Source organism: Melanotaenia boesemani, chromosome 17, assembly GCF_017639745.1.
Source record: "Melanotaenia boesemani isolate fMelBoe1 chromosome 17, fMelBoe1.pri, whole genome shotgun sequence".
In the NCBI taxonomy this organism is placed as follows: Eukaryota; Metazoa; Chordata; class Actinopteri; order Atheriniformes; family Melanotaeniidae; genus Melanotaenia; species Melanotaenia boesemani.
Window position 1 is genome coordinate 20,875,219 of NC_055698.1, and position 27,402 is coordinate 20,902,620.

General features: G+C 40.2%; 1 protein-coding gene across 19 annotated transcripts in view; it reads left to right on the forward strand.

Moving 5' to 3' along the window:
* celf3a (cugbp, Elav-like family member 3a) overlaps positions 1-27,402 on the forward strand; it is a 58,551-nt gene that overhangs the window by 12,906 nt on the left and 18,243 nt on the right. For 3 of the 19 annotated variants that reach the window (XR_006008132.1, XM_041967280.1, XM_041967281.1), the window contains exons 1-5: positions 6,741-7,047; positions 10,051-10,383; positions 15,065-15,639; positions 16,453-16,605; positions 18,312-18,394. Coding sequence is in view for 4 of the 19 variants with exons in the window: in XM_041967280.1 (XP_041823214.1) it covers positions 16,461-16,605; positions 18,312-18,394 (228 nt within the window). In the remaining 15 variants the exon portion in view is untranslated. Of the gene's footprint in view, positions 1-73; positions 127-256; positions 384-525; positions 702-3,524; positions 3,868-4,191; positions 4,393-4,718; positions 4,902-5,023; positions 7,048-10,050; positions 10,486-10,868; positions 12,074-15,064; positions 15,640-16,452; positions 16,606-18,311; positions 18,395-23,791; positions 23,882-27,402 lie in introns of those variants that run through there. The other 16 variants (XR_006008118.1, XR_006008129.1, XR_006008120.1 and 13 more) reach the window with 15 other exon arrangements.

Below are 27,402 nucleotides of genomic sequence, written 5' to 3' on the forward strand. Positions count from 1 at the left end.
GAATGCTCCAAATGTGCATGTGGATTATTATACTTTACCAATTACATTATATTATTATCCAATTATTTTAAAGCTCCTGTTGAGTCTAAAGCAGATCTACGGTCTAAGGTTGTTGCTGAGTTTGTGGTAAGCATGACTTTAAATACCCCCTAACTAAACTGCAACATTTACACAGTAGCAGACAAGCCAGCCATCTTTGCTTCCTTTATACAAATATTGTTTTGATCTGACAAGACTGACTTTCCCTCTGCTTCAGCCCCAGGCACTGATGGAGCAGCTGTCCAAGTACAAGAGATCTCTGGAGGAGGTTGACCTCAGAGAGAAACAACTGGCTGCTATGAGGGTTGACATCTTCAGTTCTGATGCTCTCAAGAAACTCAAAGGTGCCTGATGCCATTAATCTTTTACTGCTGTACTGTCAAACTTAATGTTATACACAAAAGCATTAGTGAAGTATTTGTTCTGTGTATTTTTCTCTTTCGCACAGTCCTTCTAAGTTTATTTTCACATGCTTGGTTCTTACAGATAAAGCAGGAGGAAAGAAGTTCTCCCGGGACTTTGAGGAGGGAAGTGCACAGCTGCACGAGTTTGTAAAGTTCTTTGAAAAACAAAGTAAAACAGGCCCTCCACTTATGGAAGCGCTCAGCAATGCAGATATCTTCTATGAGATGCAGTATAAGGAGGTGAAGATTGTTGCTAATGTAAGTATAAAAAGATTAAAATTTAGGATGTTTGTTTAACCCACTATGATCTAAGACTTTGTTTTAAGAAGCCTCAGAAAATGTAAAGATTTTCTGTTCATTGAGACCCTTTGGTTCTCAGTTTCAAAAGAAATTACACACATAAAACAAATATTTGAGAACTCGAACATTTGTTTGGGATAAATTATTGCCCTCATGCTAATACATATTAAACTAAAGATACAATACTCTGTCTAAAAATGTTAATGCAACACACTTTTTGCGTTCAGCGACAAAGGTGAAGCTAATGTTGCATCAGTTTATTGTATTTCACTAACTTTAACATAACTTGCATGTTGTTTTTCCATTTGCAGTAAGTTAAAACACATGGCAAAGGTGTGCTTATGTAATTTGTTATAGAAGGGTCAAACACAAAAATCCAAATTGAAAACACAGGATTTCATTATGTTTTCAATAATTTTGGGATACTGAGAATAGATTGCCATCATTTGTGAATAATTCAAACCAAGGGTGTCCAAAGTTGGTCCTGGAGGGTCACTGTGCTGCAGGTTTTGAACTAGCGATGTGGGGTGATCATGGGAGGAGAGTGGGCGGGTCGGGAAAACACAGGCAGAAATGATTGAATGACAAACAGCAGCTAAGCGGCCACTATATAAATGGAAAGTAAGATTCACAAAGCACCTACGCCACTGAGTGGTCTTTGAGGTGGAAGACTTTCTCCTCCAGAATCCCCTCAGCTACACAAGAAGAAGGTGGTCCTGAACTGTATCAGTCTGAACCGTTAGCGCTGTTGCGCTGGCCTGTCAACAGCTTCTGCAGACTCTGAAACGATGTGGCAGCTCGCTGCAGGTTGGAGCAGCTGCCGGAAGAGCCGCTGTAAGTTTTGAACTGCTGTCTGGCGCCTGATGAAAATCAGCAGGGAAGGAATGAAGTCCGGTGTTGCTTTTACACCCCTCGAAAGCACAAATCCACCCCATTGCAGGATTATTTCATCAGAAACTATATGAAAGAATAGAAGTCGAAACTAGAAGATCTACATCATATAAGTTCACATCCCTTCATATGAGTTGGTGGGCTCAGCTTTTCTATGTCTGCAAGGTGAGGATCTGCCTATTTGCATCTAGATGGAGGGGGGAGTGAGGTTTTTAAAAATTTCTCATGACAGAGAAGCACCAAGTCCAGCTTAACATCACAAAAAACAAAACCTGGTTTTACCCTGTAGGGGGCGTTATGAGCCATTTTTGACCCACAAAATCCCGTTGTTTTTTTTTTTTTTTTTTAAGAAATTAAAAAATGACAAATTTTATCAACATTATTGGTGGTTTTCATCACAATTAAGTAATACTATGTTTACAGCTCAAAAAATACCTTTTAGGGTGCGCTAACCCTTTAATAAGAGAGCAACTAATAAACTAAATTAATCTAATTTAAATGTTCTCCAAAATAAAGAAAAAAGCCAAACTAAATCAAAGACAAAGTCTGTAGTTACGAAAGGGGATGCAAGTTCCCCATGCTGTGAAAGACTATGTGGACAAATAGTTAATCTACAGACAATATTTTTCAAAAATCAAAAGACTTAGAATCTGGACAAAACTACACCAAAAGTAAGGAAACTTGTATTTTGGTTGATTATGTCTTTGTTGAAACAATGCTTATTGACAATGAAACTTATACCATTGGAAAACCTGTTTGTTTCACTTTTTTATGGAGCCATGTTTGTAAGGAAAATGCATTTGCAGGATGAACAGCAGAGTTCAGTATGTGGATTGCGCCCATGAAAAGCAAGCCAAACCTTCTCTGTCAATGACAGCCTGTTCTGTTAATTGCCCTTGTTTTGAGCTTCTGGTACTCCAGGTGCCTGATTTGCATCTAGTTAGCAGCACCTGTGAGCATCGACTCTGCTACAGTGGTCTGTTGGTATCTGCTCCAAGCACGCCGTGTTTGACTGATCTTGATGGGGCTTGTCCTATAAGGCAAATTCAAGCTAGTGACCAGTATGAGGAGGAGGTTCCAGGCTGTTGTGGCTGTGTATGGTTCGTCCACATGCTACTGAGGCCTCTGTTGAACAAATAAAATATTTATTTGCCAATTTCTCTCGTGTCTTCAGACTTCAAACATTCAATCCAATAGACGACATCAAACAAAAATCAGTAGCAGAATAACCTGTTTGGGATTGGCTTAAAAGATTTTCCTGGGCACAGCCCATATACTTAACTGCTGCTCATCCCACAGAAAACATATTATCCTTATAAATGTTGCACCATTTAATAGAAAAATAAACTGGCTTTCCAATGGTCAAAGATTTAATGTCAATAAATAAAATCCAAACACTAATTTCCTCGCTTTGTTTTTCGCTAAGTTTATAAGAGACATATCTGACCCTGTTCACAAAGTGGTTGTGCTCTGAAAGTTTCCCATGTTAGCCTAACATTTCACATCCACTCTGACCACTTTGAGCATCATAGTACCGTCCCAATGTGTGCTTTCAGATAGCAAGCTAGCATCCACAGTGGTGTGATGCATTTCTTGATTAAGTAAGAAAATGTACAATTTTCTGTGTATTACAACAGAGTGGCTCTGTAGCAAGGCAGAGTGCAAAGTTTCTTTTTTATTATAAAGCATGGGAAAGCAAAGTATTTATTTTTTAAAATCAATAAAATTTCTCACTTCAGAATTTGATATGATGTCTTTGTTTTAATTCAGTTTAGAGTTGAAATGATGTGTGAAATGAATGTGACGAACAAATATTTACCAGTTTATGAATCATAAAGTAGCCAAATAACTGATGGACTGCTAAAGGACAGTTATGTGTGTTTTCTTTAGGCCTACCAAACATTTGCTAACCGGGTGTCCCACCTGAAGCGTAAGCTGGATGCTTTAAAGGCAGCCTTACCAGACCTGGATGAGTCACCCATCCCCTCACCGTCTGCAGATGCACCATCTCCAACAGGGTCAGAGTCCCCTTTTCATGGACTGGAATTGGCCCACCCCGATCCAGATCTTGATGGTTCTGCTATGGATGATGAAGCAGAGCCACCAGCTCCAAGCCCTCTGTCCTCACCAGGAGGAACCCCCATACACACGCAGAATCTTGGGGAGAATGACAACCGTGAAGTAGAGGACATGGAGCTATCTGACGAAGAAATAGACAGTGTTGGCATTATAGGTGAGTTTGTTTTTTTTTTAAACATTTGATTTTGTGGAAAGTTGGAGTTACTTAATTGTTGTTAAAACTCCTGGGAGTAGTTGCAAGGTCTGTCCTTATACCTGCATGCTGTAGCTGACACACGTATGTGGATTTTTCTTATCAAATTAAAGAACATTTTAAGGTATATATAGTGATGAGGACGGAATGAAGTTAATATAACCCACAGTTAAGTGCTTTGCAAAGCAGTAACAAAACAACTGTGACTTAAATGAGTGCAAGATAACACTTACCTGGATCATTACACAGAACTCACTGCTCTCATTTTCATGCTTTTCACTTCAGTTGAGGAGCAGATCAAACCTGTACCTCTACCAGAGGTGTCCACTCCAATCCCAGAAAAAAGTGAATCATCAGTGGTCACAGAGCCTCCTGTCCCACAGGTCCCACCCCCTGTGACCACCCCTACAGCTGCTCTGGAAAGTGTTGACATGGATAAAATTGGCTCCATCCTCAACAATTTTAGCTCAGTCATGAAGAACACAGGTGAGTGCTGGTGGTTATTCTTCCATCATAATAATGAAGTCTGAACTGCTCTGATAAGTGACATGTATTCAGAGCTGATGTGGGTTTTTCGTGGCTTCTGTCTCTTGTTTGTCGTGACATCTGCCGTGAAAGGACTAACTTTGCAAAGTTTGATTAGATTGTGTCTGCAACATGAAAATGAAGTTTGAATTATTTCTTTTTAATGTAAGCAATTAATTAATTATTCCACTACAATTATTAAAGGGATATTGTTAACATTGATCAAAGTGAAATGATTTTATTAGAATTCAAACGATAAAGGAATCCTTGTTTTATTTATGTTTCAGCACCAGGGGTGGCAAGTCCTCATACAATTGCCCCTATCAACTCCTCTGTGACGTCCACACCTGCTGTCTCTGTGGCCACACAGGACCCCAGCTCTCTGGTCAACATCCTGTCCAAGGTGGACGTGAGTCCTGCTGACCTCCTCAGTGCTCTATCAAAAGTCCAGGGCAAAAGCAGCCTTGGGGGTAAGAACAAGGAATAATTTTATTAGTTTGAAAGCAACAGTTTTTTTTTGTTTGTTTTTTTTGTTAAATATGAAGAAAAATTCTTAAAACACCTTTTATGTAATTTTCATTTTGTCACTTAGGCATCACTTCACTCCTGAGCAGCTCGGCTGCAACTGTTGTCCCAGACACCTCCAGTACAGGCAAGATTACTCCCTCTCCCTCATCCATATCTGCATCAGCAGTGCCCTCTCAGAGTTCTTCTCTCTCCTTTGTAGCACCTGTGCCGTCCTCATCAAGCTCTATTAGACAGCAAAGCTCAAGTACTCAAGCTTCTCCGCAGACTTCCAACAAAGCGTCTGCTTTGGTCCAGGCTCTCCATAGAGACATGGACTTGACTACAGAGTCGGAACAATGTGTTTCATCAAGCTTAGAGTCTAAAATTCACAGCTTTCTGCAGGGAAACCCTGCTTTCAGTACATTTGATCTGGGTTTCTCTACCAACCCAACTCTGGGAGGTGATCATTTCAGTCCAGTACCTGGCACAGACACACAGGATGGGACGCCAGTGCGGGATGAGGGGGGAGGAACCCCAACACAAGATGAGATTATGGATAAGCCAGTGGTTGTCCCATTCGCTTCCAACATAAATCAGGTATCTGTAGGTGAAACTGCTAAAACAGCTCCTATAACCTTTGAGAAAAGCATCCTGCAGAGCTCTAACACCCCCCAACAGCAAACTCACTTACAGCCAGGTGCGACTCAGAATGGGCAGGCGTACCTGCCGAACCCACATGGCACGCAGGAGATGTCAGAGCATGGGATCACTACGTCAGCTGTACATTACCAGCAGATTTCTGCCCACACAGGGGGGCCACTGCCTGGAGAAAGACCTCTAGGCAGTGCCAGTGACACACAGACAGGTAGTGGCTTTCAAGGGACAAGCGAAAGAAGTTGGTATGGGGATAGTTACCCACAGGGGAACACTCTGCAACCCAGTGGCTACAGTGTGACAGTGCCTGGAGGCGCTAGAGAGGACAAGACTTTAGGACTTTACTCATACCCAGCAGGGCAAACTCAGGAACCACAAGAGTTTGCCTCCCAGCAGCAGGGGGGAACTGCAGCCCCTCCTTTCTTTGGAAGTATGCTTCCTCCTGTCCCAAAGTTTCCACCTCCTCCTCCTTCTTTTGACACCCCACCACCCTCAATGAACAGTACGATGATTCCCCCAGAGCAGCAGCCAGGTCCCAGTGTAGATGTCGGGGGTTTGATTGGAAACAGACGGGACAGCCTCATCAGTGGCATGGTGGTCCATGACCATCATCACAAGTCTCTGCTTCCTCTGGGTGACTCACTCTATGATGGTGACTCACATCATCCAAGGCGTCCTGAGTTTTTGCCCCCTCACCCAGATGACAAGCATTACCGGGAAGATGTCACACGTTACCATGACGAACAACTTGATGCCCATCACTTTAACGAAGGTCCTTTCTATCCCCCACATGATGCCTATTTCAGACCAGGCAGTCCTCCACATTCCTACCCTAGAGTTCGGGGGCGTATGACTCCCCCACTCTCACCCTCAAGTGACCCTTATTATGCCCATAACTACCAACGGCAAAGCCCCCCTCCTCTGCAATACACGCCCAGGCGACCTCCACCTCATGAAATCCAGCATCCTGGTATGCGACCGCCACATAGGCCACCCCACCCAGCACACCACCAACACCCCAGAGGACCACCTCGTCCACCATTCCCTCGTTTCCTTGGCCCTGATCTGAGATCAAGAGGCAAACGTCCAGGCCTAAGAGGAGGTGGTCCAATGTTCCCCCCTAAAAGACCCTTCCTACCCCCACAATACTGACCGAACATTTACCTTTGAGCTCTAAAACTGGCTGTGTATCATGAAGAAGGGGCAGACTAGCTAGTTCATGAATGTTGAAGTCTGCACTCTGCTGCAAGAAGCCTTTGAAAATCTGTAATTGAGCAAGGGGCTCAATACAAGTGCAAATCTTGATGTGGGCACCAGTGGACAGTTACTCAGAAGAAGCTACCAGAAGAATACAGAATGTTTAGAGGGTTGAGGACAACCAGAGACAACACCAAGAAACAAAAAGCTGATGGAGAAGGCTGAAGAGTGAAGACCGAAGAATAAAGAAAATAAGAGGTGGATATATAAATTCACTTTTTGTGTTTTTTGCTTCATTATAAAGCACTGCATTAAATGTTAATAAGCATCCGTTTGCTATAGGTCAGTGTGCACGCAATCAAATGTTAGTTAAATAGTCACTGACCATTCGCAAGTTTTTTTTTTTTTTCTTTTTTAAATCCCAAGTTCAGTTTGAAGATAGTTATTTACGCTACAAAGGTAACGGAAATGTTTCTGCTGCTGTTTAGTTTCACCATGAGCAGTTGTGACTGCTTCTCTTTCACATCAATCGTGTCTCTGCAGCTTTGAGGAAAATATCAATTTAAATTCCGTTTGGGATAAGATAATCTGTATGTTGAAGAATTTCTGTTGCTTTACAATAGCATATTTGGTCTGTCGTTTCTCATTGTTCCAGCCCCGAATGTCCTATTTGTGAGGCGATCTGTCTCCACCAGTGCGCAACATGCCTCCGGTGATAGTTTTACGTCTCGTTGAGTTTCTTAAAGAACGTCACAAGTCTAGACAAATGGAGAGAGAGAGAGGTGTGAGGTTTTTTTTTTTCTAGCCTTTGACGCCGCCGCAGAAGTATATTTCTGGAGGAGATGAAGATTTTCGTCTTCAGTTTTATTTCCTTGTATTGAATAATAAAAATCTGAGTCTGAAAAATGTGTTGTTTACTTTCTTTCCTGTGATCTTTGTTGCACCACCGTCCTAAACTGTTATTGCTTATTGCCTGGTAAACAAACTTGAATACAGGCTATAAATTTCAGTGTATTTAATTAAATTAGCTTTAATAAAAAAAATGTCCATATTAATCTTTGTTTTCAAACAAAAAAAATTTCCCTTTAGGGCAGGGATCTCAAGCTCTGGTCCTCGAGGGCCACAGTCCTGCAGATTTTAGATGCTTCTCTGCTTCAACACACCTGCCTTAAAATTATGAGTCATTGTGCAGAACTTAGCAAAAAGCTGTTGGATTTATTTCATTTAAATCAGGTATGTTGGATCTGGGAAGCATTTTAAACCTGCAGGACAGTGACACTCAAGAACTGGAGTTTGAGATCCCTGCTTTAGGAAATTATCCACTAAAGTGAGTCCTGTTCGCAGTCTTTAAAAAAAGGAGCTACCACGTTTCCAGAGGAGTAAAAGTGGCAATGCAGAATGTGTGTAGTGTATTTGTTCACCAGCTGAATAAAACAAATAGACTTAGCTACATTTAGGCACTTATTGCTCCAGTGTTTCTCAGTCTTGGTCCTCAGGACCCACTCCCCTGCAGGTTGTAGATGTTTATATACTTTAACACCTGGCTGAAATGTGTGTCATTGACAGGCTTACAAAGAACCTGAGGAGATGTAGTAATCACAATAAGGTGTATTAGAGTAGGAAAACATGCAAAACATTGGTCAGTGGGTCCTGAGAACCAGGATTAAGAAACACTCTTCTAAGACAATAGTTTGTAGTTGGCTCTAGAAGACAACGGTGCTTTTTATTGGCGCTGCTTGGTTGAGCTTTCTTTTTTTTTTTTTACAATCAGGCGTATGTCTTAATTTGGTGTGGAAATGGGAATGCATTTTTATTATTAGAGGTGCCCTTACTCATCCAGTTATGTTTTAAATCTGTTGGATTTTCAACTCACTTAAAAGTCTTGTGTGCAGGCTCTTAGCATTACTGGATTCAACTTGAAGTGCTTTGTAGTTTTATAGCCATATCTCCAGGAGATGATTGCTTTTCTTATGGCATGCCGTCATACTTTTAGAGCATTTAATTTAAATTCAAGTGCGAGGGTGAATTGATAGTAAGTCAAATTCATTCTACAAATGCTTAAACTGATTTCAAGGGCAAAGTCAGCTAGATTGTTGAGTTCCCACATGTTTCTTATTTTTAGTGTTGTCTTAAAAATTCATCTCAAACTATGTGGAGGAATAGTTGAGCTTCATTTACTACTATACCACAATAAAGAAACAAGTTATAGACTTTAATTTGTTTGTTACAAGCACTTTCCTGTGGCATAGTAGGCAATAAACAAAGCTGATTTCTCCCAAATCAGGTTAAGTTGATATCTGGGGCTGTTTGACTATTAACCGTTTGGGTGCCAGAGTTTTTAAAAGAAAATGTAAAATTTTGATAAAAAAAAAAAAAAAAATCAAAAGGCTGTAGCTTGGAAAGAGATAAAGGCATACTGTAAATTAGGGAGGGTGAATACGAGTTTATGATGGGAGCAAGTTTACTGACCTTTTTTGCATATTGAACCAGAATCTGCAAATAGCTGAGAAAGTCCACAAGCAGTGAAAGTGTTTCGTGTTTAATTGTAATCTCCTCTGGATCACCGACTATGATGCTTCCTCTTTAGCTCAGTGGTGTGTTTTCCAAACTCAATTTTCTCATTTACTTTGAATACACCCCCTCCCACACACAGAAAAAGTGTTAACTTTGAAGATAGGAGTGTCTGTCATCTCGTAGAATAAAGTGGTGACAGGGTTTGGCTCTTTCTCTGGAAATATGGCCTGTTTCATATGGTTACGTTGTTTGGTGTAATGGTTAACGAAAGTTAACTGAGTCAGAGAAAAATCGGCATTGTGTTAGACAAAGGTAAAGAAGATAAAAAATAAATTTGAAGCGATAGCTGTGGCAGTGAAAACTTAAAAAAAAAAATGAGCAAACACCAGAATTTTGCTGTGAGTTCTGGTGAAGCCGCGGTCGCCAGGTGTCAGTAGATCTTTCCAAGATCATTTTATTAGGATGTCACTTTGTCAAGTGAGCAGCATCAGATATAATTAAAGCAGCTAACTAAATTGTGCAGCTTTTATCTAATGTAACACCCAGAATGTGTTAGCTTTTTTTCTCGATGAGCTTTATTGCACGGAGTCCTGCAGTGCGCCAGCATAATTATTTACTTTGTGTTCTCTGGATGACTAAGTTACAAATAATGCAGGTTTTACTCGCACAGATCTGCTTTCCTTGAATTTTAACGTTGGTGCTTCTTGTTACATTCCCTCCCTCCTTCCTCCTGTTCCTCCTCCTCAGGGATCCGGAGCCACTTTGATGTGTCTGATGTGATGGAAACCTTTCCCACATGTTAACTGCTGGAAGTGGGGAGGGTGATGCTCTTTGAATCCTGTTCCGCTCCCGGTGATGGCTCTTCACGGTCTGTTATGAATGCTGTGCGCCGCAGCAGCTGAGTAAGCTCGCAGTTTTATACTTCAGAAACTACAGTAAGTGCCACCAGCAGGACATCAAAACAATCGATACAAGCAGGGGAAAGTAAAATGTTTTAACTGCGTCTCTTCCTCTGTGGGTGTTTAGTTCTGTGTTTGGGAGGAAACTATGGAGAACAGGAAGGACAGAAAGCAGCTGTAAGTAAGTACAGTCAGGTTTATAACTAAGCATCTCCAAATATGATCCATTATGGGGAAAAAAATAAACTAAATGTATGTTTTGGCGGAAATAAAGTGTTATTTTTGGTAATGAAATAAACATGATTTTGTTGTCTGTTGATTTATTTATAAAATACACATGTGCCTGGTATTTTGATAAAACCATTTATATCCATAAAGTGTGTTTTCAGGCAGCCTTAAAAAACTTTTCTGACAGAAATTTCTCAGAAATAGTTGATTAAATAATATTGAAATTATTAAAAACTATTGAAATTTACCACCTATCATTTATTTATACAATGTCAGGGAAAGACAAAGTGCTTTATGTACTGGGATTTATTGAACCTTAGTTAAGTTTTCTTGTAATTTCTTTAAGTAATCTTCAGGAATAGTTTTCCAGGTTTATTGAGGAGCTTTCTAAATCTCTTCTTTGGATGTTGGCTGTCTTTTGCTTTGTACTCTGTCAAGATGATCCCACACTGCTTCAGTAATGGTGAGGTCTGAGCATCACACCGTAAGACCTGTTAAGGTCTCCATGGAGACCATTTCAGATGAGGTTTCATTGAACTATTGATGGATCTTCTAAAGGACCAGATGCATCTTTCTGACATTCAGATACTATTTCAGATACAGTTAATCTATTGTAAATCGTTTTTAGGCATGCCACTTCTTATATTGTCCTTGATTTCTCTAGTTTAAAAATGCTTTTTGAGGACACTGAAGACCACGTTGAGTTATATCAGGTCATAGGTATCTAGTTGATGCGTAGATACTATTTTTTATCTGTCAAACTGTGTTCTCTTTTAAAAAAAATCATAGATGAAGGTAAATAGTTGAAACAGGTTATGAGTCTTTGACAAGCTGCTAGTAACAAAGTGCATGAAGATACGATTTGACTTTGTTTTTTGTTTGTTTTTGTTATGTGTAGATGCACAACACTGGTTCATTCATCAGAGTTAGTCATCAGTATTGTCTTAACCAAAAAATAAAAAAATTAATCCATATTCTTATGAAAATGTTCAGGTACAATGACTGGACAGAAAATAAGTTTGAAAAAATATGTCCAATAAAAAACTGAAAAACCTTCACAAAGCTTGGAGAAATGTTGCAGAAGACCACTTTAAAGCACAAAACATAGCTACTTGAAAGCCAAACATAAAGAATGACTCAAGACATTTCCACAGTACTGTATATTTTTGTAACCCTGTCTGGAGACCTTATAAAATTAACCTTTTTTAAAAGGTAAACTAATTGACTAAACTCAGACTGCAGACACATTTGGACCTAATCTGGGCCTCTGCTGCTGCTTACCTCTGCTGGCAGTGGCAGTGGTTGTGTTAGACAGACGTAGGCCAAAGATCATCAGCCAGACTTAATCTGAGTTATGGCAAGTGCTGTAGGCTATGCATCAGTTGTGGCCAGAATGAACTGGTCTTAACAGCCTGCAGATTTAAGCCCCATGTCTACTGGATCTGCAGCTGAGTGTAGCCAACCATGCTCACCCTGACTCAACAATATTGCTCAAGGTTAATGCGAGCCATATTTAAAGAACACATTTTTTGTTACCTGTGAAATTGATATGGGATTTGTGGTGCTTCATGTCTGTTGAAGCATATTGGATAGACCCTCAGGGTCAGTGTCAGGTACAATAAAATTGAGTTTATGAAGCTGTATTAGGAGTTTTGATTTGGTGAAAATTTTAATTTATCCTTTAATTAGTCAGTATTTCTGAATGCTTACAAGCATCTCCTGTCCAAAGTGCCACAAGTTAAGTCTTCTTGGCCAAATAAATTACCACACAGTTACGTCATAAGTGAATTGATTTACCATGATCTAGATTTCTGTTCCTGAAACGTAACTTCTAACCCGTGTAATTGCTCACCAGATCTGTGCCTGATTTCATGAAAAAAAATGTAATTTTATTGAAACTAGTCATGAGATGCAAAACATGAACATAAATGTAGCTTCATGTTAAAATCCAGTTAATGTGCATACCAAGTCGTTATTATATTTCATTATGAACTAAATGTATAATTTAGCATACTAATTCATTGATGCTGAGCAAATGTGAATGCTCTGATATTTTTACTCAATAAGAGGTTTAATGCTCCAATTAAAACCAGTAATTTGTTTATATATAAACTGTCCAGTAATATATTACAAACTGCAAATGTAAAGGATCATGAGTATGATAGTTAATCAGTAATATTCAAGAAATTTGAGCAATGTTTGACTAATGAAAACCACATTAATTTTTTTCCTGCTCTTGATCATTTCAGTGCAGGACCATTTCTTTTTAAACTAAGTGGTAGGGTTTGATTTGCATTACTATCCCTGAAGTATTTACTCTGAATAGTGGCATTAATGTTAAATGCACAAAAACCTCTTTAAACCCACAGACGCATCTGTTTTTTCCAAGTCTATTATGTGATATTATTTAATATTAACACCCTTCTTGCTGGCGTCATCATATGCGTTTGCAGCTTGTCACCAGATGTCGTCGTTGGTTACAATCTGCCGTCCATTGTGAAAATGATACAGATCACGTCCCCTAAGCATTTATATTGTCTTTTTTACACCTGATCAACTTAAGAGCAGTTGAGTCTTCGCCACACCTGCACTATAAGCTTATGGTGGCGTTTAGGGGCGGGGAGGCAGATAGGACTTAGTGACTGATGGCAGATGGCGGTCTTAACATCCGAGACAAGCCGGAGATATATTCTAACGTCGGAAATAAAGGAATTAATGGTGAACCCGCAGAGAGATTTGTGCCCAGAGGTTTGCTTAAAATAATCACCATAATGTTTCTGCTGCTTTTTGAGCCAAACAGGTTCAGATCGTGACTACTTTGAAGTGCCGCCGTGTGCGCATGTCGGGTGTGTGCAGCCCTCTGTCATGTGGGTTCATTGTTTACATGCTGCCGAAATTTCAGAGAGGGTGTGTGTGTATGTTGTGAAACAGCAATTTTACGAATACACATATGGAAATTTTGCCCTCTCCGCCCCCGCTCAGAGAGGTTATGTTACATCCCTGATAATGTGACACGAGTTGAGGAGATACATTTCAGGACCATGGCCAGCTCCACAGCGAGAACAAAAGGCGGATTTGAAGCCCTTGATGTCAGGGAGTGTCTGCTTTTTAATTTCCACAGGAAAAACGAAAAAATTAAACGCAGACACCTCCTGCCTTAAAATAAAAAAAATAAACAAATAAAACTATATATATATACATATATATATACCTCATTCTTTACTATTTTAATGCCTTTTGCATTTTACATTTTTAAAAATGAGCTTACATATGTTTTCATTTTAAGTGCATATATTTCATATATTTATGCCTCTGACTGTATTAGTTACTATCAGAATGGTTTAACTATTGTACAGACTTGACATAAAACCTGAAAACTTAAATGAAACCTTTCTGTACTAGTGAGTTAGACAAATTTTCAGTTGAATGTGATTTTGATCATGAACATTTATCTGTTGGAAAGTATGTCATATGACTGATTTGTCAAGAAGGAACCTCTTGGATAATGCTTGCTAGATTAGTCTTCAGCCTTTTGGGATGAGTGGATATAAATACAATAAATAATACAAAATGAACCAAAGTAATATTTTGTAAAGGCAATTTATTTGATTTCTTTCCTAAAGATCAGTGCAAAAGTAATTTTTGTAAAATATATTCATAACAGAATGTAATTCAAAAGTGAAATAACCTGTTGTCATGCTCTTGAAATCACATCTCAGATATGTTTATGTTTAAAGGTGCTGTGTGCTATTGCAGCATCCAACCCTATCTCCCATCCTTCTTATGAAGATTTTGTGGCTTCTTTAAGCAAAACTTGTCATATTTCAAGGTTTTAAAGGCAATGATGCACAGTGAATCAGCAGTGTTAGGAGTGAAGTTTTAGGCCGATACCACAATTTAGCTGAAATAGGACTTGCGCAACAATACTTTGAGGCTAAAGATAAGTTTCCGACCCATAAAACTATGTGCTTCTAATTCTTTTTAATGGCACACTGACATTCTTTATTCACATTCCTGGGGCCATCATTGCCCTGTAGCATCCCAGGACTCAGAAACTGCACTACGTATCTTTGTGTTCTGGCCTGGATTATCACATGACAGCCTCATTTTGCTTTATTGCATCGGGTCACATACCAGCAACTGGATATCAACACACTGGCCGTTTTGGGTGCGCACCATGGCTGATTCAGCAAAGAAAAGAATGAGAAAGTGAGAAAAGAAATGAATAAAATAAGTCAACATCAGAATGGCTTTTATTGCCTGGAGAGAACTCAGAAAGGAAACAGGATGTGAGACGAATTAGCCTCCATTAGGGGTTGTCAAATTGTAAAAACCTATCAAAGTTCAGTTGTGTCATTTTAATGAAAACAATTATAAATGACGCCTATTCCAATGTATAAATAATTGTGAGTTGTATTTCCCTCCACCTGTAGGGGGCAGTAATTTACCATTTTGATGGTAAGGACAGTATACAGACCACCAGCATAACAAATTCAAATCAAAACATAAAATCAAAGACACAATAATCAAGGGAATCGTGTACAGCAATGGAGAACAAATACAAGAGTGCCTAATGATTCAGTAAATGTATTTCTTTTCTTTTCCCCACCACTCATCTTTCTCCGCGGTGACAGAGCTGATAGTTTGTTGACGGTCCCTGGCGGCAGACATCACGGCTCTTCAGCCCAGGGGAGGGATGGAGCTGAGATGGACAGGGAGGGAGACACCGGCTTACGACGTCAAAGGAGTACAGACATACACACAGGGAGAGGAGAGGACAGCCAACCAGACTGCCAATTCCCCACGGTCTGCTGAAGGAAGTCTAAATATTCATCTATCACGAGACTCTGTTTAGTCAAGCCAGTAAGAGATAAGGTTTTTTTTTTAGTATACTAGATTTGTTATTTTAAAAACCATATATATATATTTATAGAAACACGAAGCTTCTGTCAGAAAAAGAGTAGTGGGGGGAAAAGGAAACAACAATCAGCTCTAGGAAAGCACGCTCATGCCGAATAAAGAAGCATCGCTGGATGTTACTTGTGTTGTTTTAGGGGGCGTGCAGGCCTAACTTGTTACAGGATTCAAAGACGCTCCGGCTGACAAATGAACTGAGTAACTGAGGTTTAATAACTAAAATAACAGCGGGGGAAAAGAAGACAGGCATCCACTGATCGCGCCCGATTCTTTGCTACGACCATCACCACAGGTACCTTTCTTTTAACTCCTTGTTGTTTTGTGTTTTTTGGTCAAATGTGTGAAATCGCATCCAGGTCATTGTTGTTGTCACCGACGTCTTGACAAAGGGAGAGCAGGTCTCCAGCTGTGTTGACTGACACGCTGTCACGTTCCTGCTGGAGCTCGAACATAGGCGGCCAAGGCTTATATTTAAGCAGGAAAACATTGGGGTTTTTTTAGGCTACTGTAATTAAGACAATGCACACGTCTCTATCTCTCTCTCTTTTTTGTTATTACTGTAGTGTAAGTCAGAAACCATTTATGTGAGTTCTGTTGCTGGGATTCTTGTTCACAATATGGATGTGACGCCACAAATGAGAGAGTTATTATAATTATTATGAATTGATATATATGTGCATTCATGTTTTGTGGTTGTATTGGAGTGAACCCCTAAATTGGGGCTTAAGTTATTAAAATATTTTTTAAAAGAATGTGTATATGCATACAGTCCATTCAAAAAAAAAAAAGGTAGTTCTTATAGATATTTTGATGTATATTTTTAAGGTCACTTTTTCAAGAGAAGTCAAATTGTTCGTTTCACTGTGAAATCTGTGCCATAAACTGCAAATCTGCCACAGTATTTGGTGCAGCCTTTCTCTAAGGACGTAGAAACCACTATTTCAGTTGCCTATTCCAATTGAATGCTCCCATCTGCACTTCCATCCCCGGCCTCCTGTTTGCACCTCCTGTGCAGTGTGAATTTAAGCCTGCAGGCTCCTGCCTGCTCCTCCTCATTGCTTTCACTCTGTGGTGTGTGTGTGTGTGTGTTATGATTCCTCTCCAGACTTCTCAATGAAGGAGCCTGACGCAATCAAGCTCTTCATCGGGCAAATACCCCGAAACCTTGAGGAGAAGGACTTGAAGCCCATCTTTGAGCAGTTTGGCAAGATCTATGAGTTAACTGTGATAAAGGACAAATATACGGGGATGCACAAAGGTAAGTAAGGTGCTAGAGAGGCCACTATAGAGACCAATGTGGAGGTTGTGTGAAGCAAGTTAAAACGTGCAACCCCAAGAGTTTCTACTAAATTTTCCAGCTGGGATTGGATTTCCAGTAAATATGATTTAGCTTAAACGACTTCTTATTGAGCTGTTGTCCACTGGAGCCTTTTTAAAGGCCAACATGGGGCCAATCACCCATTACAGCTTCAAACAGCATCAAGAAGAAATCGGATGTCAATAGTTCAGAGTTTATATCCCCCCCAAAAAACGGTTGTAGACCGTTCAGCCGATTCATATTATTAATAGAAATTATTTATATTGGTTTGTAGGTCAAATACAAATACTTTGGCAGAATTGGTCAAACATATTTAAAGATATACATAGTTTTAAAAAAACAAAACTTTAAGGCAGTCCTTAAACCAATTTCATGATCATATTGACTTTCAGAGCTGCCATCTTTATGCCTGTCTTGCCCAAACAGCTACTCAAACAAATTCAGGAAGCGCTCCTGTACAAACATATTTGAAGATATAACAATGAATAACAGCACAATGTTGTTTTCTCACACAACAATGCTTTGAGACTTATTGCTTGCTTCTCAAGAACAGCTGTAATTTAGTGGCTTCACAACAGCACACAAATCTTTATTTATAGAGATTTTTTCAAACAAGTGAATCACCCAAAGTAATTTTAACAGGAAGAGCAATATTTAAAGAAACAAACATGGAATTAAAGCAAAATGTAAAAGGTTAACAACACTTGTAAATGTACTATAATTGTAGGATTATGTTCAGGGTTTGTTTGAATTGTTTACTGTACAGTAATGATGAGAAATAATGCTGACCTCATACACAAAACGACTGTTAGATTTAAGTTTGTCGGCTCGATGCGTTCTGACATGTTTGTCTTCGCTCCTGATTTTCTTTAGCTCAAATCACAAAAGTTGAACTCGAAGCGTAAATCACATTCTAACACCAGAATAACGAGCAGAGCAAACTTTCTCCATTATTTATCAAAATAGGTCTTTTAAAAGAGTATTTTACTGGTTTCGCTTGGCATGGTCACCACCCATGCCACCCACTGCTGTTCCTCTTCATCACATGCTGAGCAGGCTTCTCATATTTTGGAAGAAAACTTAAAAAAACAAAAAAAAAATGACAGATGGACTGAATCTGGGAAGTGATCTAAGTAAACAATGATCTTACTGTCATTTCTCATGCTAATCTGAGCAGGGAAAACAAAAGGCTTTCAAATATCCACAAAAACCGTCAGCCATTGGGGAGACATACGGGCCAGGTGGTATCAGTCCTCTAACACCTATAACACCTATTCTGCATATATTTACATATTCATGATTTGGGGAGTCTTAAAGGTTAATGAAGGCCTTTCTCTATTATATGGGACTGCATACATTTTGTTTGAACAGCGTGATATTAAACACTCATTCAGACTGCTTGTTTCTCAAGATATTATGATTTAATAATCTCATGGATCTCAGCTGGTGCTGGGAGACCTATTTAACAAATCTGGGAGAGGCATTTTTTAGAAAATGTAAACACATTGGATCACAAATCACATGTAAAAAATAGCATTCTTATGATAGTTTGTGTCTGTCTTCATGCCTTATGATACTGCTAAAACCCAGCATATAGCATCCATAATCTTCTGTTTGCAGAACTTCTAACTTCTGTCTTCCTCCAGGATGTGCCTTCCTCACATATTGTGCTCGCGAGTCTGCCCTCAAAGCCCAGAATGCACTGCACGAGCAGAAGACCCTACCAGGGGTAAGTGTGTCATTGTCTTTTCGAGTTCTCACCAACTCACAAAGGGAACAGAAAAACAGGCTATCTGAGCAAAAACACATGTGGACACGTGGAAAACTAATAAAGTTTGACATGTGGGGTTGACTTCCCCCTTTAGCTGATATGCTCTAATAAAGGTCGGAGGCTGCTCTCTCTCTTATGTTTCATATGTGATGCATCCAGACACATCCATCCAGTTGAGGCATGACTCATCTTGCCTACATGTCACGGGTTGAGAGAGACAGCCTATGAAGCTCTCTGCTGGAGTGACTTTGCCAGCTCTTATTCTCGTCGATGTTTCTCTTCCTTTCTGCGTCTCCGTCTCCCCCCCTTCCCACCTCTCTCTCTGAATTCTAATCAAAGTTAAACCTAGTTTTATTAGCATAGCCAGGCAGCAGGTGTGCTGCCAAATGACATTTCCAGAGCTAAATATGACATGACAGCCGCGTCTCTATAATAACCATCTATATGGGAGACAAGGCGACAAGGCAAGGAATTACTGAGACAGAGTGTGCTCCCAGACTTGGTGCTGCTTCCTCTTTTACTAACAAGGCGTTACCCCTGTTTCCTTTTGGTTATTTTTGTTAAAATCTACATCATTCAGTTCTTTTTTTTTTTTTTTTTTTTTCCCTCCCTCTTCTGAATGTCAACTCATGGCTGTAGATTTTGAAGGGAGAAGAAGATGTGCACAAATGAAGGGCTGCAGTTAATGGACTGCTTTTAGTATTATTTAATGGTATGGTATGAATACAGCAAACTATGCTTCACACAAATAAGTGATCTAAATTAGTAGTTGTTAGATGGATGCTTCATCAAATCTGAAGAATATCTGTTTTTATTTGTCTTGTTAAACAGGAAATCATTTAGTTTAATGTTTTATTAGTACTAAATAAGACACATTTACTACATTTTAACAATTTATAGACTTAATTACATTAAAAATAAATGTAATCCCTAGAGAAGACAGAAGGACCAGAAATCCTATTTTGTGAAGCTTGAATTATTTTGAAGGTTTAAAGTTTACTTTATCATCATTCAGTGTAGAAATATGGAGAACCAAAATTTTAGCCTCAGATAATAATAATAATAATAATAATAATAATAATAATAATAATAATAATAATAGTGATAATAATAATAATAATAATAATATTAATAATAATAAATATTCTAAAACTAATAATAATAACATAAAACATTTATTTTGGATAAGAAATTACTTAATTATTTTAAGGTAATGACATTTAATTATCTTCTGGCCACATTTCAGTTCTAGAACATTACTGGAATTGCAGGGAAGAGGCAACTGGGAGGAAATGGAGACAGTTTTAAGGAATGGGCCGCTATTAGGACAGCGACAAAAGAAATCCCATTGTTAGCGTGACAGTAGCATAACCTTCCTGACCCCTCATAGAGGATCAGCAGGGGCCAGTGCCCATACTAAAACCCTCTCCCCCCTCTGCTTCTACTCTAGCGGCTCTCTTCCTCACAACCTCTTACCTCTAAGCCATGTGGAACAAGCTAAACCCTCCTGTGTTCTGCCAATCCTTCCCTGCCCCCTCCCCTTCCCTTGCCAAAGGAAGTGAAAAAAATGGGGGTGGGGGGGACCATCTTATTAGCTCCATACACGCCCACAAGGACAAGATCTGCTTTCCACCCCTGCCACCAGCTGTGGTGTAATTGTCATGTAATTGCACCTGCGCTGCCAAAGAATAATTAACTTTGGCATCTCATGGCCAGAGTGATACAAAAGGAATAACATGATAGCAATTATAGGACTGAGAGGATAGAGCCTAAATGAAAGCACACCTGAATGTGGAGAAAGCTGAAAGAAGTCATTAATGGTCAGGGCTGCTTTTTTTTTTCTTTTATTTAAGTTTTTTTAGCATCTCTCCTTCCTGAGTAGAAAGAGTCACTCATACTGCTCTTTTGTCTCTACTGACAATGGAAAAGAAGAACGATGGGAAAAGAAAGAAAGCAAAAGAAGTCAGGCAGGGGCGAACAGATGGTTGTATCAGAGAGGCACCTGGTCTTGTGTTTAATTTCAGGTGAGAGTCTTTCTCTAAGTAGGGAGAGGAAGAGGAGTGTCAAAGGCAGCTGAAAGCAAGGAAAGAAAGAAAGTGAGAGCAGTGAAGTTGGAAAGGAGAGGGGAAAATGTAGCAGAAATAATACATATTCACCCTGAATGTGGAAATGGATGTTTTTAAAGGAGCTGTACTCATTCTGTCCTATTTGGACGTCCTGTCCCCTCTGTTGTTATTGCTTCATCCATGTTCTGTCTTAGGCCATTTGTCTTGCCTGGTCAGCTGTTAAGAGTCTCATGGAGACAATAACATTCACATTATGCCACATTAAATTAAGGTGTTTCACAAAGCAGAATCCAAAACAGAGCTTTGGCTCTGAGCTGGTTAGTCGAGCTGAAGCGAATTTACATAATTAACATGAGTGAAAAATGAATCAGCCATATTTTTACAATCCATTAACCTTTGAAGACATTAAAAAAGAAAAAAAAGTCACAATTCTCTGGATTCCTGCATTTTCTATGTGCATATTTCCTGTGCTACTGAGGTATCTTTGAAACCCAACAGAATATACTGAGGTTTTAAAGCATCAGTCAGAGAAAACATGGTCAGATGGCTCTGAGATTAATCAAGTAGCAAGACAGGAAATTAAAGGAGAGGTCTGACATTTTGGGGTGTAAGCTTGTTTGCATTTTTGTTGATAGTTAGATGAAAGGATCAATAAAACTCTCTTGTCTGGTCTATAAATATAAACAGTATGCTAGCTTAGCTTAGCACAAAGACTCAAAGCTGGAAGAAACACTGACTCTAGCCATGCTTCCATGGCCATTTTACATTTGTATTCAGATGATGTGGATTAGAAAAGATGAATGGAAACTTCCACTAAGGAGCTAAAAAAATTTATGAACTTTCCTCAAGTGTCTATGCCTGTTTTGAAGGTTTTATTAGGGGAACATTAGGGCAAAAAAAAAAAAACTATTATGAATCATGTTTGACCTGGCAAATATTAAAATGATGTCACTCATAGTTGTTTCTGGTGCTGAGTTGACAGAATAAAGTCATGTGACTGACAGGAAATATATTATGAATATTCCAGATATTCTCAGAGATAAAAGTAATTATACAACCTAGTTTTGTCACTTCAAACCAGTTGATGGAAACATGTCAGATTTACATTTCATATTTACGATCACTTCATAGAAATCCAGCCTGTGTCTTGCCTGTACTTTTAAAGCCCACTCATGAACATGCTACGTCATGTTTGTTTAAGAGAGTTTACAACAATGACTCACTGTGTTTAAAATCTCATATCTAAATGTGATAGTGAGAAGTCAGGAAAGTAGCTGTGTGTGTACTTGTATATTTGCAGGGGAAGGGAGGGCAGGTGTTCACACTAGCACGGCTTAATGAAGGGTGTGCGCTTTTGTGTAAGGGTGTGCGAAACTGTCTGTTTGCTTTTGTGCACGCACGTATCCATGGAGAGCACACATCCGAAGATACGGATGGAAGTTTCAAGGTGTATTATGTGCTCTTCTCATGTTTCTACATTCACAATCTGCAACGTGCATGAGGGTGAAATCTCCTGCTTCCTTCAGAAGCAGAAGAAGAGGCCTCTTTATTTGGAACATCTGACTAAGCCTGACATTTACTCAGACATAGGAAAGACAGGGCAGACTGAAGGGTTTTATCAATACTCAGAAAAAAAAATGCATAAACTAAATATAGCCTCAGCTTTTTACTCGAGATGAGAAATAGGAAGTTGTAAAGATAGGATGGGATGGTATGTGCCATTAATGTCTGAACAAACATGTGGATGCACATCAACTATGAACCATTGCAGGGTAATGTTAACTATCCTTCATATACCTTTTAGCATAGCATGCTTATTCAGCGGCTGCATCTTGGTCTCTCTTTTATAATAAAAGCTGATAGAACAACATTTAATGTGTCACACGTCAAAAGGCGTGATTCACTGGGGGCGAAGACATGGTATTACAATGTGAACACTAACATGCGACCTGCAACATTATCTGACAATGAAGAGAAAGCAGCGCTTTAACATGTAACCTATATCTTAATGTCAGTGGGATGCGGATGGTGATGATAGCAATTAGTGCGCCTCAGAGCGAGTGCGTTCACTTGATGAATCTACATGGAGTTAAGTGTGCATTCATGCATTGATTCATTTACATATGCATGCATATCAATGTGCCGCGGGGACGACGTGGGACAGGCAGTGCTGACTGACAACAAAAAAAAGGGCTCGTCCTTTGTACGTCACTGTGCGGCGACTGTAATGGTGAATGCAGATTGGATCAACAGAGGTGGTAAAAGGGTGTGAATTAGAGAGAAATTGGGTAAAGAAGGGTGGGGGGAGAGGAAGAAATGAATGAAAGTTTGACATAATGAAGGGGGGGGGGGGGGGGGGGGGGGGGGGTTGGTTGGAGGTGCATTGAGGCAGTGTGTTTATCAGCTTAAATACAGACATCTGTTACTGAGAAATAGTGTGTTTTGGGGGGGAGGGTTGGGGAGTGTGTTTAGTAGATGTGCACACACAGAAGCCACAACATTCACGAAGTGCTTTGAACTTTGCAGGAGAAGCTATGTAATGAACATGCATACATATGAAGAGTAGTGGATTTAAGTGTGTAAATTGTGCACAAATTAAAAAAAAAAGTAGGACACACAAAAATCTGTACGTGATTCAGTTCCTCTCCCCCTTTGCTTCACTGATTCGAGTCAAACAACACTTGACATGAATATTTAACAATCAGAAGAGACAAGACAATTGAGAGTCAACTCAAGTGTTGTTAGAAATTTACTCTTTGATATTCAGTTTCTTCACTCTGAGGGATTTTTGTTGGCTGTCTGACAAAACGGCGGAGTGTCAGCTTCAAGAGCTGTCAGCTTCTTTGTAATACCGGACAAGCTATTGAACCCTATAAGATGGGAGACAACACTAGGAAACAGCTTTGACACTGAATACGTGGACATTGATTAAATATTATTGAACTGTACCAGCACTGTGCTGTCCGTCTCTTTGTGTTTGATTGATTTAGCGACTGGCAGGAGAACGTTGAGTTTCTCTTCACTCGGTGTGCCTGCTTCCTTATGTGTGTGCGCATCTGTGTGTTCATCCACGCATGGAAACATTAACAGACCGTAGTTGTGTATCTCTGCTTTGTTCCAACTCTTTGTGTGAGTGCACAATCAGGTGTCTCTTCATCTCTTTCTCGCTCTCTTTTTTTTTTTTTTTTAAATCATCTTTTTGGTTGTGAATATACCAATTTCCACCTGCGCTTCTCTTCTCTTCCCATCCCACCCTCCCCCCGCCGAGTGAATTCACAAGTGCATCTCAGCGTTAAGACGCGTATTTGCGACGAAGAGGCGGATGGAGAAGCGAGAGAGCAGGAGCAGCAGCAGAGATGGGAAAGGAACAGAGCAGGGAGTGAGTAAGGGAGGTGGGGGGTGGGGGGCAGGTTGATTACGGTCGCAGGTCTCGTTGCCTGGAGACGGTGGGGACAAGGGATGCCAGGTTGCTAGGCAACCAGAACGATGCAATGACCAGCTCTGTGTGATGGAGTGGAGGGGAGGTGAAGAAGGAAAATTGTCTTTGTGCCCCCCCCCCTTCCCTTCCCCATCCACCCTCTATGCCCCACCCAGCTACCCCTCCCTCCCTCCCTCCACCTCCCCCACCCGCTATCCCTCCAGCTCTGCCTCCCTGCTGTAAATGTTCTTGAAAGAGCAGGGGTGATGGTCTCTGCTGATATGTTTACCATTCAGAGTGGCTGCTTTTTTAGGGCAGGCAAACAGAATGGATTGAAATTGGAGAGAAAACAGGCGGCAGAAATGTGTCACCCTCACTCAGCAGCAGCGGCCGACTGTATAGAATAAACATTAGCGGCTACGCTGAGGGGAGAGATAATCATCTGATTTTTCAGGCCATAACAGAGATGTGAGAAAAATGTCACCATCAATATACTTCACTGTACCTAACTGTAAACAGTCGTCGATGTAAAGCACATTGATGACGCTGTTGTGAATGAAACTGCATTTACAACATGGTGAATGCCACACCTCCGTTTGTATGAGCATTGATGGCATTGGGGGGGTGGGGGGTCATGCATTATGGTGAAGGGGTTGAGCTGTGATTTGATTGGATAATCTATGGATTTAATATCTCATAATCCGAGTCAAATCCCACAGTGGCATTGCAGAAAGAAAAGTATGTGTAGATGTACGCTCTGGAGCAGACACTGTGTGTTTAGCCAGAGGACGATTGTATATAATGTCTGCTCTGTGTGCTTGGAGAGGGTGAAAAAAAAGAGAGGACAATCTCTAATAGCAAAAACACGCTGTCATAATGGGTTGTTGATCAGTCAGGTTTTGCCTGTGTGTTGTCTGTGCACAGTATGGGACTGTTTTTGTAAACAAGCTGAAGGGAGGGGATGGGAGCAACAGGATGAGGAGGAGGAGGGAGAGAGCAAATCACTGTAAAGTGTGTGTTAGCGGTTGAGGCTTAGAGGGAGATATTTTGCTCCCTGCTTTTGCATCTGCTCTCGAGGCAGCGCCAACATTCAACAGGCACAATTGCTCTCTCCGTCATCCCTTTCTTTTTTTTCTCTTTTAGATGTTCAGTGTCTTCAATTTTCCCCTCCCCCTTCCTTTCTCAAACATCTAATCCCTCCATCTCTTGACCTAGAAGCACCCTTTGTCCTTCTCATTGTTATTTTCTTTTCTCTTTCACACATCTCTTCTGCACATTGCTTCGGGTAACCTTGTTTACCTGATGTGAGGTTCTCGTCACTGGGGTTGTCATGACGATGGCCGTGCGAGCACAGCCCTCATCAGAGCAGTGAGACCAGTTGCTGTGCTGATCTGAAGTGGGGCAGCCTTTATGGCCTCCACTTCTCACTGTTTTCCCTCTTGTATATTCTAATTCCAATCTCCTGAGCCATCTGCTGCGCCTCTCCTTATCAACACCACCACGGCCTTCACTGTTTGTCCCCTACGGTGAAATATGGGCCATGGGATGTTTCTCTCTTTTTCCCCCCTCTAACATCAATCAAAGGTGTCTCATGAACGAATGACATGAGGTTGATATGCTTGTAAATCTTTCAATTTGACAAATTTTTATTGAGGATTCAAAAATCTTTATCTCATCTGTTTCCCTTTATCTTGATTTTTTAAAACATTAACTCACATATATGTTATATCCATGTAAAATGTGTTTTGTGGTATGATTCATTAAAACTCTTCCCTTTACCTTATCTAAGCAGTAACAGAAAGTTTTTTTTTCGTGAAAAGTGCCTTTTTTGGGGTCACAGAGCCTGTTGATTTGAATGAATTCTTTTTAAAAAGTGACCAAAATGTCTAAAAATGATCAACTAGTAACTAAAGTAAGTTTTTTATCCTGAAATTTGCTATGTAAACACAAAATATATCTAAAACATGCAACAATAAAATGTATTTAAAACATTTTAAATGACAAAAGGTAAATGCTGCAGTAAATAATATTGAGGCCTCTGTGCGGTAGGTGTGCAAACAGAATAAGAAGTGAGTGGTGCAGTGGTAAACAGTGGATAAGAGACATTGAATGGCCCTCTTATACTAACAGAGGTGATATTTATTGAGAGCTTTAGTCTGACTACATGAATTTCAGCAAGCAGACCCAGTCAGGATAATGTTCTTTTCACTGCAGCAGATTTCATGTGAGGACAAAACTTTACCTATAATTTAAATTAAAATTACTATTCATTGAATGCAGGAGAAGACCTCCATTTGCTTGAGTGATTGGATGACGGTTCTGACACATCTTCTTCCATCATCCCATTAATTGGTGCAATCAATTGGATGCTCTCAGTGTGGAGCCACAGGAGCAGCAGGTGCCAGTGGTATTTTTTTAGTTGGCCGTTTCAGTGCATTTGCAGCGCCGAGATGATTGTTCATGCGAGTCCTGCTGGCGGGAGCGCGACCGCTGCACCGATCGATAGTGTCTCCCGATCACAGCGGATCAATCAGTGACACAGGATCAGTGACTGGCCGAAATGTCACCAGCTCCATAATTAAGACCTTCATTAAGCCACAGTTAACAGAGTGTCACTCTGTTGCTTTCACCTTGACTTGTCACCCCTCCCCTTGTCATCCTCGTCTCTTGCGCGCACTTCCCCCACTTCCCTCCTTGCCTCCATATGCTCCTTTCCATTCCCTTCAATCCTTCTCAATCCCACCCTTCTCCCCTTTCTGCCCTCTCCTGTTCATTCTTTGTGTTCATTTCATTCAATGCCTCCTTTTACATTTTCATGCTCTCTATACATTTGAAGGAGAAGCTGCGAAGGCACTGATGTGTGCACAGTTTCATGCCGAGCTTTAGTTAGATAGTGGTGAGGGACACTGGAGAAGTACAGGAGGCAAAAAAATGGCATTTCAGCAGCTTGGTTCTTGATGAATTATGAAAAGGATCATTCTTCTCATTGTTGGGTGGTCTCAGTTTCCACTATCGTTCTGTTTTTTCAGATATTATTCCTGCCTGTCCAACCCTGTAGACATCCATCTCTGCATCTCTGTGAGGCTCAGAATCTCTGTATTCTGATGCTGCGTGCTCCTTTAATCCAGATTAGCTGGCGAGTGTTCTTAATCTTATCACTTCCCCAATCCCGCGTGGGTGTGTGCTTTTCCTGGTTTAGTGTGATAGGGAGAGAGGGAACGATAGACGGCGGGATTAGAGCAGATTCTGAGAGCGCTTCAGAGAGAGGAGGTGGGGAGGAAGAGAGAGGCTGTATGACACTGCAAATGTAATGTGGCACATATCAGTGTCAGCTGTGGTCTGCTGGAGTAATGTTGGCCAAAAACAAACAAGAGAAAAAAGGAAAGGAAAGAAGAAAAATCTGTGTGGAGTACAGGGAATATTGCCAAACATCTATTCAAGCACAAATATGTCACAAAAAGTCAGCAATAGTTGATTTATAT